We start from the raw sequence: 17540 nt of genomic DNA, 5'->3' as shown, positions 1-17540 counted from the left end.
AATAACATGTAAATTCTCCTTTCTTGCTATATATTTGAAAACCATGATGCCCTATCATATAATCCCTCTTAAAATCTTCCTTTTCATGTCCAGGAGCACCAATCATTTCACCACTAAAATCACGTCATTTCACTACTACAGTAGTCTCCAATACCCCTGATTCTACAATTTTCTCAGCCAATCTCTCCTAAACAATGCTACTAAAGTAATATTCCTAAAATACCAGTTTGAATATATTATCGCCCTACTAAAAAACTGTGCCTTGCTGTTGCCCACAGAATGAAGTCTGAACTCCTTATCCAGACAAACAAAAAGCAGATTATGGCAGACTTTCAACTGCCATGCAGTCCTATCTCACAACTTTGTACAAAATCATCAATCCCAGCCAAATGGTTCTTCTCACAGACCACTGAACACGCCAGACACACTCCTGTCTCTACAATCTTGCTCACACCATCCCTCCTGTGTAACAAGCCTGTCTCCATCATCTCCATTTACATAAGTCCTAATTTTCCATCAAAGCTCAGTTCATTTACTTGGCAAACTATCTCACAATGCAAGGTACAATTCTGGATGAAGGAGTTTTAAAAATATTAACATGGTTTGCACAGTAGTTTAGAGAGAGAGCTCTGAGGTCAAACTATCTAAAGATCTGAAACCTAGATTTACTACTTATTTCATATCCTTCAGCAAGTCATTTAAATTATTCTGAGCTTCCATAAAGCACTTTTAAAAGTCTACTATCTAACTAAACTTTAAAGAAGTTGTGAAAATTAAATAAAAATTTATATAAAGTGCTGAGTATATAGTTCTATAAATGTTAACCCTTGTTCTTATTTTTGTTGTTTCTGTCCTCAAGAAGCTTATATTCTAGCACAAACTGCACCTAAGTACTCACTGCATCAGCTTGTGGCCCATCTCAAAAAAGCTTGACAGAATTTACTAATTCTGACATTTTCATTATCCTCAAAGGAGAAAACCAAAAGTATACTGTTCTGGTTTCTTTTGTATTAATTAAATTTTTTTCATGATAAAAAGTTAAATATTTTCAAAAAAAAGTTAAATATTTTAAATCTAAAATTCAAAAAAAATGTACAAAGTTTAATGTACCTTCAGAAATAAAAATGTTTAAAGTGATAAAAAATTAGTTTAGTTGGTAAGAGTGTACATTTATTATTAATTCTCCTTAATCACACACACACAAAGATTTTATATAAGCCACAATTATTTCATCAGAATTCTTTTTACTCTAACTGAAAAAATATCATTATCTTTTCAATATCCTATTTTAAGTAGTTTATCTGTAATTTGAAACTTTAATTCATTTGAGGATGGTGAAAAATTAATGACATTTACTATAATAACTGGAAACCTCTGACATATAAACTTCTTTCAGCAAGTTAGTATGGTTCATACTAATACCAAAAATTCTCAGAAACCAGGATACCAATGGGAAAACTATACAGGTTATACATACCCATGAATTCAGTGAAACTAAACGTGTCCAATGTGTTATACAGGAAAGAATGGTTAGGAACTAATATCCCTACAAATGCCTACCATATACCAGGCTCATGTAATTCTAACAACCATGCTGTGGACACCGATAGTAACAGATGAGTATGAGCTCGAAAAGATTAAGTGATTTCACCAGTGTCCCACAAATAGGAACAAATCAAAATAAGGCTAAAATTTAAGATCTCTTCTTGAAAAACATACCACAACAATAGGGAAAAAAAGAACTAGAAACATAAATTCCACCTTTAATGTAACTAGGAGATACTGTAACTGTAACCTGAGATATAATTTATAAAGACAGAACGTTGACGGTGGAATGGTAAATGACCTGGCATAAATGGAAGAAGGTTAAGGTAAGTCCCTATAGAAAGAAATAATGACAAAGAACCCTGTTTACTCTGCAGCACCCCAGAAGGGCTTAGAAATGGGAGGTGCTGGGAAAGGCAAGATGACAGAACCACACTGCTTCACCCCCCGCCCACGCTCCCACCCCCACACTCCTAAGGGAATGAGAGGTGTTCAGCAAAACTGAATCACACGGTGGCTCCAGCCTCAGGGGCGACACACACAGAAAAAGGGAGAAGCGAGTGCTGGTATGAATACAAGGAGACTAAGTGAAAATTTAGAAACTGGTGAGACCTGTAGTAGCTTTCTTCCTCCACCCAGCACTAGAACTCTGCCATCAATACTCATTACTTCTGCCAATCCTCTCCTCGCTCCATTATTCCACTTATGCAGACGGACAGAAAAATGAAGGACCATTATTTGAAGAAACTGAAAGCCTTCTTACCCACCACCTAGAGAAGAAAAAATAAAGATAAAAACAAGGGAGTTCATTAGTCACTAAGCTATGCTCATGCATGCCCAGTGAGCTTTCAATTAGTTTTGCAACATTCTCTTGAATATGAAGGAACTGCTGAGGATCACACAGATCTGAAGAAAGCCTTCAACAACAACAAAAAGAGACCAAAACAAACAGAAAAAAGAAGAACCAAAAACAATGCAAGGCATGGAAGAAAATGTCAAAGAAACTGTAATTAATATCCTTGAAGAGATAACAGAAGATGCTGTACCCATGAAAAAGAAACAAGATGCTATAATATAGAAATAGAGAAGAGCTCATAAAACATTTTTTTTTTAAAGATACCTGAAATTTTAAAATTCAGTGAAAGGGTTGAACTCTCCCAGATAGGACAGAAGACAGTTTTTTGGAGATCAAATTTCTCAGCATCAACATTGGAAGCCAAGCAATAAAGGAACACCTCCAAACTTTTAAGGAAAAATGATTTCCAACAGTCAAGTGTGACTCAACAGCACAACAGTCAAGTGTGAGGGTAAAAAGGAACCCCCCCAAAATATCTCATGCACTCTTTCACGGTAATAGTAGAGAAACCAAAAAGAAGGAATAAACTAAAAGGAAGGCATGGGATCCAGGAAAAAAGGGACTCAACAAAAGTGAAAAAAATTCCCAGAATGTCCCAAGATAACAGCTTTGCAGCAGGCCTAAACAGAAAACAATCCAGAATAAAGCAGGAAGGACAGCTACAGAAGGGATGACTACAGGAATAAGTGGAAGTGGTAAGTTTATGTGACAGATTTGACCATGTGGAAAATTGTACTGAGAAGCATTTTACCGAGCTGCTGGAGGATACAGAAAGACAAAACTAAGCAAATGAAAAAACAAGGCATGAAAAGCAAAAGGTTACACGGGAAAACTAAATCATAGTAAACTACTATCTCAGCAGTGACAAATATTTGGTTGGAATGATGAAAACTCTCAACGTGAATTTAACCTGAAATTGCAGAATAACAGTATTAGAAAGATGGAGGAAAAGCCTAGTTTGAAAAACCTTTTAACATCTATCCCTTTAAAATCATTGATAATTACATACCTCAAATTATTCAATTCTAAGGAAAGCTTCTATTTTCATTAAATTCTGTAACTACACTTTCAAGGCAAAAATTTAGTGAAATGCACTGGTTTTGTCTTGGGCTACTTCACAGGGTCATTTTAAGGAAATAAGGTAATAAATGCAAAGCAAAAATTCTAACAAAAATTAGAAGATCTATACAAGTTTTACTGGTTACTGGAATCAGTTAAGGCAGCTTATTATCTAGTAATATGTTTGTTCTATTGTTTGCTATAATTCTTTTTTTTAATATTTATGTATATATTTATTTTGGCTATGCCTGGTCTCAGTTGTGGCACACGGGGTCTTCGTTGCAGCATGTGGCATCCTCAGTTGCAGCATACAGGATCTTCTTACTGCAGCATACAGGATCTTCTAGTTGCAGCATGTGGACTTCTTAGTTGCAGCATGCATGTGGGACCTAGCTCCCCAACCAGGGATCGAACCTGGGCCCCCTGAACTGGGAACACGGAATCTTACCCACTGGACCGCCACACAAGTCCCTGTTTGTTGTAATTCTAAATGTTGGACACCTTCAGCACATGTTCACTTTTACCTTCCACATTTACCAGTTAATAATTTATTTAATCTTACAGGAAAATGGGCTGCAAACTCTTTAGTAGTTTACCTCTTTATACACCAAAATTTTTATTTCATAGTTTTAAAAATCTAGGACTTCCCCGGTGGCTCACTCGTTGGGAGTCCGTCTGCCAATGCAGGGGACACGGGTTCGAGCCCTGGTCCGGGAGGATCCCACATGCCGTGGAGCAACTGAGCCCGTGCACCACAGCTGCTGAGCCTGTGCTCTAGAGCCCATGAGCCACAAGGGCTTAAGCCCAGGCGCCTGGAGCCTGTGCTCTGCAACAAGAGAGGCCACCATAATAAGAGGCCTGCGCACAGCAGCGAGGAGTAGCCCCCGCTGGCGCAACTGGAGAGAGCCCGTGCGCAACAATGAAGACCCAACGCAGACAAAAATAAATAAATAAATTTTAAAAATAAAATAAAAAATAAAACTAATTTTAAAAAATCTAAAATGTTTTGCACTTTTCTTTTTATAAGAAATAAATTTAACTTTTACTTGATGACTCAGGCTGTCATGCAAGTCGGCTACAGTACTATGACTAGATGGCCTCAGAGGTTTTAGGTCTGTAAGGCATCAACCCTTATGCTAAATGGACATAAACTGGTATGCTTTTATAACCTTCCTGTTCATCACTCTTAACTTTCAGATCTACTGTCAACGATCCTTCCTCTATCTGGATTGACCCATCTTTTATTTACTATGGGGTTAAAAAAAAAATCATCATGCTTCTGACTCAACATTTACTAAATGCCCTGCCTTTCATACACACACTTTCATTTAATCCAAATAACTTTTGTTAGAATGGTAGTCAATGTAAAAATTTAGCAGTTCTGACTAAAGACTTTAAAAAAAACTACTACAAATAAATACAGGAGTTTAATTGCTTAATGGAGTTTGGGGGCTGCATCTTTTGGATGGTTTGGGGGGTTTTGTTTGTTTTTTGAGAGAAGGATTTATTTTCCTTGCTTTGGTGTCTTTATAACTAATTTCCAGTTCTGATCAAGATTGGTTAATCAATGATCTATGGGATAATTGTGGGAGTCACTGAACTATCCTATGTGCTATCCTATCAACTATCCAACTTAGAGCAATACCAAAAAGAGATATATACTTAAAACTACAGACACGTGGTCATCCATTCACTAAGACTTTCACAAAAAACGCAGAAAAATGAGAAATGTATTGCAAATTAGGACTTTCATATTTGCAATTATATCTATATTAAATGCATGTATATAATTTTGTTATTTTAATACTTCTGTTGCTTAAAAAATTTCTTAGTTGAATAAAACAGAACCTCAATTCAGTTAAATCTGAACTTCAGAAGGATATGAGTACTTCCCAAATTAAGAGGTAAAGATTTTCACCATTAAATGTATCACCAAGACACTGAAAAGCAATCCTTCTCATTGATTTTTAGTTATTCCTCTATAAAATAGCAGCATTTCCATTAAAAAAAAGAAAGAAAGAAAAGAAAATCTTACCATAGTGTTACTATCTAGTCACTACTCAAAAAACCTACATAAATCATGGAATAAAAGCTATCATTGCTTATATTCAGGCTTAATAATGTAAGCTGTAGCCTTCAAAAGGAGGATTCTAAATGTAATTTAAAAGACTAGAAAACTTTCTCTTTAACAGTCATTTCACTTTAAAAGCAATTTATGTGCTCCAGAGAATTGTTAAAGAATGCTTACTTATTTATTTTCAGCCATTCCAATACATCGACAATGTTATACCCATATTCACGTTCTCATTCAAAGAACTTAGAAGAGCAAATACACTGTTCACACATCACAAATAAGACTGATATTGAGCTGCAAATGCTGACTTCCAGGCACCTTCAAATTTTAAATGTAATTATTAAAACAAAATTGCTTTAAAATACTAATCACCTAAAATCCCAGCCTAAAAGTCGTATAAATTCCATCCTCAAAACCACTTTCCTGGAAACAACACTCTCCAAAGCTGAGGGATCCTTTACCTTGTGCCAGAGCACCTGATGCCTATGCTTAGACGTCAAAGCTTTGCTACAGGCAAAATATCAAAAAAGTAACACTGTTGCTACATACTCGTGCACAACATTTTTAAAAATTGCGAAAATATACCTTTCTAATTCAAACAGAGAATTTTTCATGATCTAAGCTACCATTAGACCAGCAACGCTAAAACTGCTTGACATTTCATTTTTCCTAAAACAAACAAAAATACTTTCACGATACTGTGTATCAATGTACATTTATAATAAAGATCACTACGTGCTTTAAGCTTTTGATCACATAAAGATCTAATTTTCAACCAGTCTCCACGTTGTACCACTGTCAAAACTGTGTATCAAACATCTAAATAGGTAGGACCATCTATTTTATAGAAATACTTCCTGAAAATTATATGACTAGCCTACTTTTTAAAAGAAAACCGCGCAGTCGTGTCTGAAAAGAACGCTTAAGAATTTGCCTTTCTCTGATGCTAAAACATTTTGCAGCAAGTACTTGGTCTGGCCAAAAAACGTCAATGCTCCTGGATTTTATCATTTGCTGCAGGAAAAAAAGAATATGGCTGAAAATTCTTTCTGAAGGGTGGTATTTCAAACAGGACCACTCACAACACTTAAGAATACGGAGCGGAGAGGAGGGTGGAGGGAGGGTACCTTATGAAACAGCACACTCCGGGCCCTGCACACTACCTCATTTCCCTAATAGGGATGAAAAGCTCAGGCCTCTGGTAGCTTCCAGCTGACGCCAATGCGCTCCACACCCCTCTTTTTGACAGGATTTTCTGGCGTTGGAGCCTGTGTCACAAATACAAATTCCGTGATCACGTCTAAACGGTCTAATAATCAAGCATCTTCTACAGGACCAAACCCTTTGCGATCCCATTCCCTCCCATCTCCCTCTGTAGCGAAATACACCTAGGCGGGTCCTCTACATCGAATTCTACAAATCCTGCCGCGCATTATCGAGGCAGAAACGATACAGAAAATAGATTTCAGCCATCCCCCTCGATGCTACCGAAATTACAGGCTCCATTTCCTGTCCCCATGGGGACCGCAAAATCTCCGAGGGAGAACCGGACGCCTCCCGCCCCCTCCAGGCTGGCGCAAGCGGACCCCGCGCTCCCCCTGCCTGGGCCCCGCGGGCGCGAGCGGGTGGCGAGGATCCGGGGCGCCCTCCCTTCCCCCCACCCGGCGCCGGCACCCACCTCTCGGCAGCGGCTTCATCTCCCCATTCTCCTCGCGGGCTGCCCCGCCGGCCTCGCCTGCCCCGCCGAGGCCGTGCCTCCTCCTTTCCTTCTCTCGCTTCTCCTTGGGTCTGCGCGGCTTGGCGTTGGCTGAGGAGGCGGCGGCCGGCAGCAGGAGATGGTGAGGCTGAGCGTGCAGCAGCGTAGGAGGGACCAGCAGTTTGCGCGGCACCGGCTGGGACGAGGAAGCAGAGGCTGAGGAGGGGACGGCCGTGCCAGCGGAGAAAGAGAAATTGCTCCGAGCAGAGGACGGGGAGGGGGCAGCAGACAGAGCGGCGAAGCTCCAAGACCCAGGGCTGCCATAGCTCCGAGGCGAAGGTGCCGCGGAAGACTGCAGCTGCCTGCTGTTGCCGCCGCTGCCTCCTTCTCCGTTCAGTCTCCGCGGCGTCTTCTTCTCCTCAGTCCGGATCTTCTTGGCAGACAGAGGACCCGGCGGGTCCCGGGAGGGGGGCTGCAGCTTGGAAAACGGTTCTTTCTCCGAGACGGCGGCCGGGGCGCAGTGCACTAGGCTCGGCGGTTCCGCCATTTTGCGCTCCTGTTGTATTTACTCTCCTCCGCTCCCAGGCGCGGGGCAGGGGCGGGCTCTCCTCAGGGGGCAGGGAAGGGGCGGAGCGGCCGGGCCCTCCATTGGGCGAGCCACGCTGAGGGATATCTTAAGAACCAATCAAAAGCGCGAGTCTGGAGCCGAAGTTGTGGGGGGAATCGCCAAGCGTACCAGTTTTGGAGGTCACAGGGCCGCGGGGCGCGGCTAATGGCGGAGCAAGCTGTGAGGGGAGGGTCGTCCAGTTGTCGTCAGCGTGAACGCGGGTGCCCAGTGAGTGTCTGAGAGAACCCCATCTCCAGACCCCAAAGTCTGCCCCGGCCCCGCGCTCGTCTCTGCCTCGTCGACTTTGTCTTATACCACTGTCCCTTCCTTTTTCTCTGGGGGGTCCTTTTGGTCCCTCCCCTGCCTTTTCCCGCTCAGAAAGCCGAATTTCGCAGATTCTCAGCTCCGAGGAGAAAATTTTGCCGGAAATTAAATCCTTCCTTCTGTTAGGCAGTAGTCGATTGATGGGAGGAGCTAAAAGTCACTTGGTGTCCTGACAAGATGTGTTACTCTTTTGCTAAGATCGTCATCTCTAATGCTTTGAGGGAGGTAACTTCTGCACACCTAGAACTTTCGGATTACTACCGAGCCTGAAGGTAAGACTCTCCTGGAGAATTTTTTTTTTCAAGCGCTTGTGATTAGACCGTTAAAGCTTTTAATTTTATTATCATTATTATAACTCAGATTCGCTAAGAAAAATTCACTAGCGATATTTATAGATGTTTGAAAAGCAAGTTTTTTTTTAAGTGTGTATTTTAGCGTTTAGTTAGCAGTCTGAGTGTTAGATGTTTTGTAAGCGCGTGCTGTGAATTGTACCTTAGAAGATAAGGAATTTGAGAAGATGGGTTACAGTAATTGCAACCAAGTGAAGAGTACGATTATAATTTTACTCTAAGGTCTTACATGAGACCAAGAAGTCAAAGGAACAGATGTAAAAATAAAAATAGTCAAATGAGGAGATGACCAGTCAGAGGATATTTTGAGTCCCAAAAGGTGCCCTAAGCTGCCTGTAACTTTGTGGAAAACAATTAAAAGTAACTTTCCAGAATTACCAGTTCTCGTGACCTCATGAAGTTGGAATTCTTTATTTTGTTTTCACTTTTGAGGGGTAAAGGGGATTGGTTTTAATAATATTTTGGAGTCAAAATTTAATATTGGTTTATAGACTTTTTTTGAGGTGCATCAAATTTTTAAAGTAATGAAAACTATTCACTGTACTTTAATGCATAGCAATGAAAGCAAGTGTAATCTGTGTAGTTGGAATTGACTGACAGTAGATGTCTTATTGAAAAGTGTGGACAGAGATTATGGAGCTGGAAATCATCTGCTACTGACTAGCTTTGTGACCTCAGTCAGGGTGTTCTTTATCTGTCTGAACTTCTGTTTCATTTATTAAGTGAGTATATTTGATTACATGATTACTAAGATCCCTTCTGCGCCCTAAACTTCGGCTGTATTTAAGAAGCTTTTCAAAATCACACTGAAATTATTACAATTAAAATAACTGCTTAATTGTTGGCCCTCCAGATATGAGAGTGTCTCTTATATACATAATATAGTGCCTGTAAATTTGCACCATTTATACCCTTATCTTCCCTGCAGAAGTCTGGAAAATCTGACTTCTTAAGGGCCCGGCTAAAGTGGACTCTCACCTGAATTCGTTACTAATTGCACTATATTCTTTTATACACTCTTATCAAGGCAGACCCTAAATTTATAGAGCCTGAGCAAGAGTGTGGTTATGGAGGTTCACAGACCGTGTGTCTAAATATTTAAGTTATAAATCAAGATAACAAACTATTATTAAAAATATATTCTACTCTCCTACCTTGGCAAATCTACTTAAATAATGATCTGGAAAGCCAGGTTTAAATTTAGAATTCTTGGACTTCTGGAGTCCTCAGACTGACCCTGTTCTCTTCCCATTCCCAACTTCTTCACCCACCTCACCCAGCATGTCCAAGCTATGTCCACATCTTGAACCCCCTGCAAATAGTGATGTGTAATCAGCTGCTCCATCTGCCCTCAGATCTAGCCACTCCGAAAGAGGAGTGCAGGCTCAAGGGACAGACATGGCCCCTTGACCTCATGGACTCCTTGTCCTTTGCAGCAGGAGGAGGGTACTCACTCAGGTCTAAGGGCAGTACTGTTACAAAACATGCTCAATTATCTGTCTTTTCTCCCATGTAATCAGCCATTCCCTTACAACTAGGTCATTCCTAACAACGTTAAACTAGGAGAGAATTCCCACTACTGTCACCAATTCCTACTGGCTTAATCTCTACTACCACTAAAACCATCCACTTCTCTCCATGGCCATTGTTGGTACCCTATTCCAAGTACCACCCCTCTCACCTGGATGACAACAGTAGCCTTTTTTCTGGTCTTCTTATACTCCAGTTTTCTCCAGTCTGCCTACCATTCTACCCAGAATGCACTTTTCAAAGATAAATCTGATCTTGTCACTTTTCCTTGCTTCAGACCCATCAAAGGCTGCCATTTCTCTTAGGATAAAAAACAAAATCCTTAACTGACCAACAAAACCCATCATGATCTAGCCCCTTCCTCTTCTATCTCAAAGTAAAAGGTCTTCAATTTCCAGAATGCACCATACTGTCTTACAATTTAGGAATATTATATATGTTGTTTCCTCTACCCAACTGCTTTTCTCTTTACCTGATGCTTATGTGATGATTTGGATAATGGGCATAAGGGAGGCAGATGTCATTAATACCTCCTACATTTCTAACCTGCGTGACTTGATGGACAGTGGGACCATTCACTGAGCTAGGAGACACTGGAAGAGTGACAAGTTTGGGATGCTCTTTGATCTTGGACCTGATGAACATGAGGTACCTATGAGACATCACATCCTTTGGATCTCAGCTCAAGCTAAGCCTCACTTCCTTGGAGAAGCCTTCTCTCCCTGTCAAGACTAGATTCCTAACTTGCTGGTTCCTTTTCTTCTTGTCCTCATTTCTTTTCACTTGTTGTTGTTTACTCACTTATTATCTCTCCCACCTCTTTTCATTCCTCCTCTAACAGCTAACAGCTCTATTGAAAACATACTACCCTGTACCCTGGTTCTCCATCTTCTTGTCTGACACCTGGCTGCCCTCTGAGGACACAGACTGTACTTTTTTTTTCTCTCTCTCTCATATGCTATTTTAATTAATTTTTATTGGGGAGTTGGGGATTCTTAGGGTTATGTCATTGCTCTTTATCTGACTCTAAATACCTCTATGTGATATTACGCATCACAGTGTCTTCTGATTTATTAGAAATGCTGTCAATTCCCAAGTCTTTCTCTCCTGCCTTGACCTTCTGCCCGATTCCTGACTCTTATCCAGATGCTAAATGTATGTTGCCCCTTTTGTAGCCACTTACACCTCAGATTTTATATCATCCATTCTCATCCTCCCATGTGTCATTCTCCTGCATTTTTTATCCACGTTAACATTCAAGCTACAAGCCTGGGACTCTCCTTTGACTTCTTTTTTTCTCTCACCCTCTGCGTTAAGTCAGTCACTGTCTCTAGCCAGTTTCTCTTCTACATTCCCACTGCTGCCTCTTGCCTTCAGGCCTCAAGCCAGCTTGGATTTTGTCAATGATCCCTTCCTAACTGTAAGTCTTCCATCTTCTAAACTATCCTCCATGCTGCTTCCAAAATTATATTTCTAAAATATTAACCTGATTATGCCTCAGTCTCTTCACTAATTCCCTTTGGCATATGGGATAAAAGTCACACTTTCCAGTGTAAATACAAGCCATTCTTTTTTTTTTTTTTTGTGGTACGCGGGCCTCTCACTGTTGTGGCCTCTCCCATTGCGGAGCACAGGCTCCGGACGCGCAGTCTCAGCGGCCATGGCTCACGGGCCCAGCCGCTCCGTGGCATGTGGGATCTTCCTGGACCGGGGCACGAACCCGTGTCCCCTACATTGGCAGGCGGACTCTCAACCACTGTGCCACCAGGGGAGCCCAAGCCATTCTTGATATAACCCCAGCACTCCTTTTTCCGTCACTCTCCTACAGCTTTCCTCTGTTTCATCTATTCTGAACTATGTGTAATTGCCAAAAGAGTGGCATTCTTTGTCGCTTTGTGCATTCTGCCTGTCATACCCCTCCAAGATTGGGTTCAAGCATCTCCCTAGTACTGTGCTTCCTGACCTGCCAAATCAGAGTTGATCGTTCCTTTGTGCCATCATCATTCTGCCTAGGAGCATTTAACTCAGTGTTCTCTGCTTCTAGCCTGAGAGCCTCCGTAAGAGCAGGGATGATGCATTATTTGTATTTGTATGCATAGTATCTGGGACATGGTTAGAAAACAAATGTTGAAAAGAAGTATATAAAGAGCAGTTTTGATCTTTATGGTAAGATGAGGATCAGAGGTTACAATCAAATGGTCTTGATAGGTTAAAAAAATAATAAGGCAGGTTGACTATAATATAATAGGAAGTGGTGAGGACTGTGGAAACTGGGAATTATATGCCTTATCTACAAGGTACATTGCTGATTGTTCCTATATGGAAATGAAGCAGGCCTACTTGCTAAATATCTAGATTTTTTTAATGTGAGGTTTCCTAAGAACCTGTGCAAGCCAGACACAACATATCTGTGGGTCACGTAACCCAGTCTGACTTCTGATCTAGAAAAAAGTGACTTAACTTCGGATAAGGTAGCCTTTGAGAGTTTTGTTTGTTTGTTAACTCAGGGCCCTTCCTTTGTCAATTGCTAGAATAGACAGATACTAAGCAAATATATGTGAACTCGTAGCCACGATAAATGTGTGTTAGCAGTGTTCAGAGCTGTCCTCCTAGAATCTGGTTTTCTCTGTGTATAATGTCCTCCAGTATTCCTGAGCCTAACTGATTTTTGCTCTGCAGTATACTATCCTCTGGCCTTGTCCAGGTTCCTGACACCCTGAGCTTTTTTTTTTTTTTTTAATTTATTTATTTATGGCTGTGTCGAGTCTGCATTGCTGCACACGGTCTTTCTCTAGTTGCGGTGAGCGGGGGCTACTCTTCCTTGCCGTGCGTGGGCTTCTCATTGCGGTGGCTTCTTTTGTTGCAGAGCATGGGCTCTAGGCGCGCAGACTTCAGTAGTTGCGGCACACGGGCTCAGGAGTTGTGACTTGCAGGCCCTAGAGCGTGGGCTCAGTAGTTGTGGCGCACGGGCTTAGTTACTCCGCAGCATGTGGGATCTTCCCGGACCAGGGCTTGAACCCGTGTCCCCTGCACTGGCAGGCGGATTCTTAACCACTGCACCACCAGGGAAGTCCCCCCTCTGCTTTATGAAACCCTGTATTAACCTTAAAGACATCCCTTCTACCCTTCTGGCATGGAAATCTCAAAGTCCTACTCTATCACACTGACCTGCACATCTTTATGTGTCTTTCTTTTGTGAATCAACATTGACCAGTTATAAAGGGTGGTTCTATGCCTTAGGAAAGCCTGATCTTTTCAACTTTCATGTTGTCAGTTCTAATTTAGTCCACACTTAACAGGAGCCAGCAAACTTGTTCTGTAAAGAGCCAGATAGTAAATATTTTAGGCTTTGCAGACCACATGTCTCTCTAGCAACTACTGCTTGTAGCACAAAAGCAGCCATAGACAATATATTAATGAGTGGGCATGGCTGTGTTCCAGTAAAACTATAAAAATAGGCAGGCTAGATTTGGACTGCAATATATAGTTTGCTGACTCTTGCTCTAGGATTTTGATTTCTACCTTTGATTTCTACCTTTATATCATGTGGAAAAATGGAAAGAACATCTCTTCCACACTCCCCTTTGCTCCTGCTGCATCAGTCACATGGCTTTCTCTCTGTTCCTTGATCATGCCCAGTCCTGCCTAAGACCCTTGGCCCAGGCTAGTTCCCTGCCTGGAACACTTCTTCCCTCCCACCTCTAACTCTTCTTTCAGATGTCATTACAGGCCTTCCTCTTTTCATTATTCTTGGTCACAGCATTCTCTTTCTTTCAGAGCACCTATCACAGTTTATAATTATTTTACAATTATTTCCTTACTCTTTATCATTTGTCTCCCTCAGTAAATAGTAAGCTCCATGGGGACAGGGACCACATCTTTCTTATTCACTCTTACTCACCACTGTATCTCTGGAATCTAGCAAATGCCTTGTATACATTAGACACCCACCAAATGGTTATTGAATGGATAAATCAATTAATGACTCAGCCTGAATTTTGATTAACTAATTTAGATGTTTTTCACCAGAAACTAATAGAATAGTTCTATAGTGATGCAGTAGTATATCCACAAAAAAATCAATGGACTTCCCTGGCAGTCCAGTGGTTAAGACCCCATGCCTGCACTGCACGGGGTGCGGGTTCAATCCCTGGTCAGGTAACTAAGATCCCACATGCCACATGGTACAGCCAAAAAAAAAGTCAAAATTTTAGCTTTCTGATGAATCTAGTTATACCTACATATGCATTTCAGTCATAGTGACTGTTTCTTAGTTTATTAGTTTTACTCTTTCTTAATGTATTGGTATTAGTACAGTGATGCATTGAAAATTCATACAACTCAGAATACATTTCTATAACTCCTTTCCAAAAGAGCAGAATAGCTCTAGCTGCAGATGTGAATAGTGAAACAATGCCAGGTTTATCGCATGAGATTTTATGGTGTCCCCCTCATACAGGGATGGTCAGGGCTGTAAGAAAAACACTGACATAATCTTGTCCTGTAGGAAGAAAGGTCTATTTAGATAACAGAGTAGTAACAGGGGTAAGAGGGTCAATTTTGATTCTTCCATAGCTGTCTTCAGAATCTTGGGGTTAAGCAACTCTGAATAAACTTCAAAAAGAACTGTATCAAACTGGAACAAAACATAATGTCTAGGACCAGTTTCTTTGTATTCATCTGAAAACCTTCTGTTTTACTGTTGAAGTAAAAAACCTATTGACCAGCATTGCATCCATCCACACCTAACCTGTTAAAAGAACGATTGGAATTAACTATAGAAAAGGAAACTTATTAACGTGCATAACATTATATTTTTGCCCTTTCTGCTGACAGATAAGATCCCTCTCAAGTTTGAATCCATGTATACATATATGACAAAAGAACCCACTGAACCATAGATTCACCATTAATTTCTCTGGCATCCACCAACATTGGGCTCTGTGATGATTATGTAAATCTTTTCCCTCACCCTGGTTATAATCATTCTTAAATTTAAGAGGTAAAAAACAACCTATTTGAGGTCCCAGAGTTGAGATATGCTCTGTGTTGTAAGTAGAGGTGTTGCATACAGAAATAATTAAAGTAACTCTGGTTAAAAAAATAAAAGGCGGGACTTCCCTGGTGGTCCAGCGGTTAAGACTCCGCATCCTCAGTGCAGAGGGCCCGGGTTTGATCCCTGGTCAGGGAACTAGGTCTCGCATACTGCAACGAAGACCCGGGGCAGCCAAATAAATAAATAAATTAATTAATTAAAAGGCAATTAATTATTATGAGATCAGGTTACAAGAAAAAGTTAAAGTACCCAAATAGCATTTGTTTAGCCATATAGTATCCAAGATAAAAATTTTTAATAAATAAAGGATGGATGTGGGGACACCAGGAGAAAATTATCATTCAAATTCAAGTGCAACTATTAGTTCACTTGAGTATCTCAAAAACATTTCAGACTCATCATATCAGCTCCTTCTCACAATATTTTATAGGCTCCTCCTCTGGAGACTCTCAAGTTTCAATTTAAGGGCATTTTTTCCCTCACATTATTCCTTTTCTTGGCCAATCTCAAAAATGCCCATAATGTCAGTAAATTGTTTTTATAGTGACAGTTCCCCAGCGTATATCTGTTAACCTGGCTGGTCCTCTGTGTTTGTGACCTAACCACTCAGCATCTTCCACAGATATATCAAAAGCACCTCAAACTCAGTATGTCTGTGGCAGAGATGTCTAGTATCTGTTTTCCCCCTTCTTCCTACTACCTGAACTTTATTTCATTCAGGTGCAACGTGCCTAGGTAAAAAAATACAAACAAACAAAAATGTAGACTGCCCAACCTCCCTCATTCCTAGGGATGGCAGTGATGTCATGGAAGTCTGGGTGAGGCTTTCAGGACAGCTACTTTCAGGGTGGGAGGGGGCACTTAACCCCTTTGCCCTTCCCCCTTTCTCTCCTGCCTGGAACTTGGGTAAGGGGGAAAAGAAAGGGCCTTAACTATCAAGATGTGAAACTTTCAGCCTGTATTTTTCTAATTCAACAATGCAGGTGAGTTGAACTCTCACCTCTTAACCACTGATATTTTACAACAAATATGACTTAACTGCTTGCTCAATCACAGTCTTTCCAGTTCACATATGTACTCAAGTTTGGGGCAAGTTGAAAATTGTAGGTGAGGCAATGGCTGCTGCTTAAAGGCTTCGTTGGAGAGTCAGCAGCCACCACAGAGCAGGAAGAAGGCAGAAAGAATAAAAGGGATCAAACAGAGTAAATAGAAACCATCTGTAACATCTCTTGGCAGGTTAATTTTGCTGCCAGAATTTTTGTATGGAAGGACATCAGATCATTTTGATACTTATTTATTTATTTGGTTGTGCTGGGTCTTAGTTGTGGCAGGTGGGCTCCTTAGTTGCGGCTTGAGGGCTCCTTAGTTGCTGCATGCATGTGGCATCTAGTTCCCTGACCAGGGATTGAACCCGGGGCCCCTGCATTGAGAGCATGGAGTCTTACCCACTGTGCCACCAGGGAAATCCTTTGATACTTATTTTTAAGAAAGGGATAGGAAGCCCGTAAAATGTATGACAGGAGCCTTACTCAGTGTTGTAAATCTCTAAAAAGACAAGCCTAAGTTTTATGGTACTAGTCAGTTTTCTGGAAAGAGGGAACTATTTTAGCTATGAATTGGTGGGTAGAGAGCAAAGTATATATTATGACTTTGAAACCTAAGTGTGGCAAAGGGTGTAAAGAAAGATTATAAATTCATAGAATTTCTAGATTGAAAACCCAGCCCTGTACCCAATTTGTGAATTTCCTTTGCTGCTTATACTTTACTTTGTTCTTGAACAGGAAAACTTCACCTCCAGAATAACTGTTCACTGCTTCATTGTTTCAACCACATTTGCAGACCATCACTGTGGGTAGGGGGATAATGTTTACTGAGTGCCTTGTGTAAGCCTCATGTTTGTGGACATTTTACCTCATCCTATGCTTTGAAAAGCCTTACAAGGAACTTTTCACAAATGAACTGGAATTCCATGTTCATCCTGACACTAAACTAATTTTCTAATGTAGCCTATCTTGCAAGAGGAAGCAGAAGTCTAAAGTGTCAAAATTTTAAATCTAAACATTGATCATGCCTTTTTAGAAATTTCAGTTAATTAAATTATGTTTCAAAAATACACATTCAGAAAAGATGCAGTGTTTCTTAGGGTGCTGGTAGACACAAGTGCTTTTATCTCATACTAGACCAAGAGTATTTTTAGGGGAAGGAGTGAGAGTGGGAGAGGGTAAGGACAGACAGACCTATATAAGCAGTGGCTTGAACTTCTCAAGACACTTTACAGTTCAGTTGCCCAGACAAAGTCTGGGTAACCTGAATATCCTGAAGCCGGTCTAACAGATTCCCAGAAGGGATGACCCACAGAAAAACAATTTTGTGCAAATGCTGCACTTGTCAGTAGAGCCAGGAAATTACAAAACTATGACTGTCACAAAGTTATCATTTCAAT

General features: G+C 40.8%; 1 protein-coding gene and 1 long non-coding RNA gene across 3 annotated transcripts in view; one reads left to right on the top strand and one right to left on the bottom strand.

The window, feature by feature from the left end:
* The window catches only part of RSBN1L (round spermatid basic protein 1 like), a 62060-nt gene extending 54262 nt beyond the window's left edge, over positions 1 to 7798 (bottom strand). For both annotated transcript variants that reach the window (XM_060020313.1, XM_060020314.1), the window contains exon 1: positions 7213 to 7798. In XM_060020313.1, coding sequence (XP_059876296.1) covers positions 7213 to 7777 — 565 coding nt within the window. In that variant the 5' untranslated portion in view covers positions 7778 to 7798. The remainder of the gene's footprint in view (positions 1 to 7212) is intronic.
* Positions 7799 to 7989: 191 nt separating this feature from the next.
* Positions 7990 to 17540, top strand: part of LOC132430949 (uncharacterized) — a 68696-nt gene continuing 59145 nt past the window's right edge. Inside the window, exons 1-2 of the long non-coding RNA XR_009520595.1 lie at positions 7990 to 8065; positions 8288 to 8433. This is a non-coding gene — a long non-coding RNA (uncharacterized lncRNA). The remainder of the gene's footprint in view (positions 8066 to 8287; positions 8434 to 17540) is intronic.

Source organism: Delphinus delphis, chromosome 9, assembly GCF_949987515.2.
Source record: "Delphinus delphis chromosome 9, mDelDel1.2, whole genome shotgun sequence".
Classification (NCBI taxonomy): domain Eukaryota; kingdom Metazoa; phylum Chordata; class Mammalia; order Artiodactyla; family Delphinidae; genus Delphinus; species Delphinus delphis.
The sequence above is the reverse complement of the archived record's forward strand: the minus strand, read 5'-3'. Positions and strand labels throughout refer to the sequence as shown.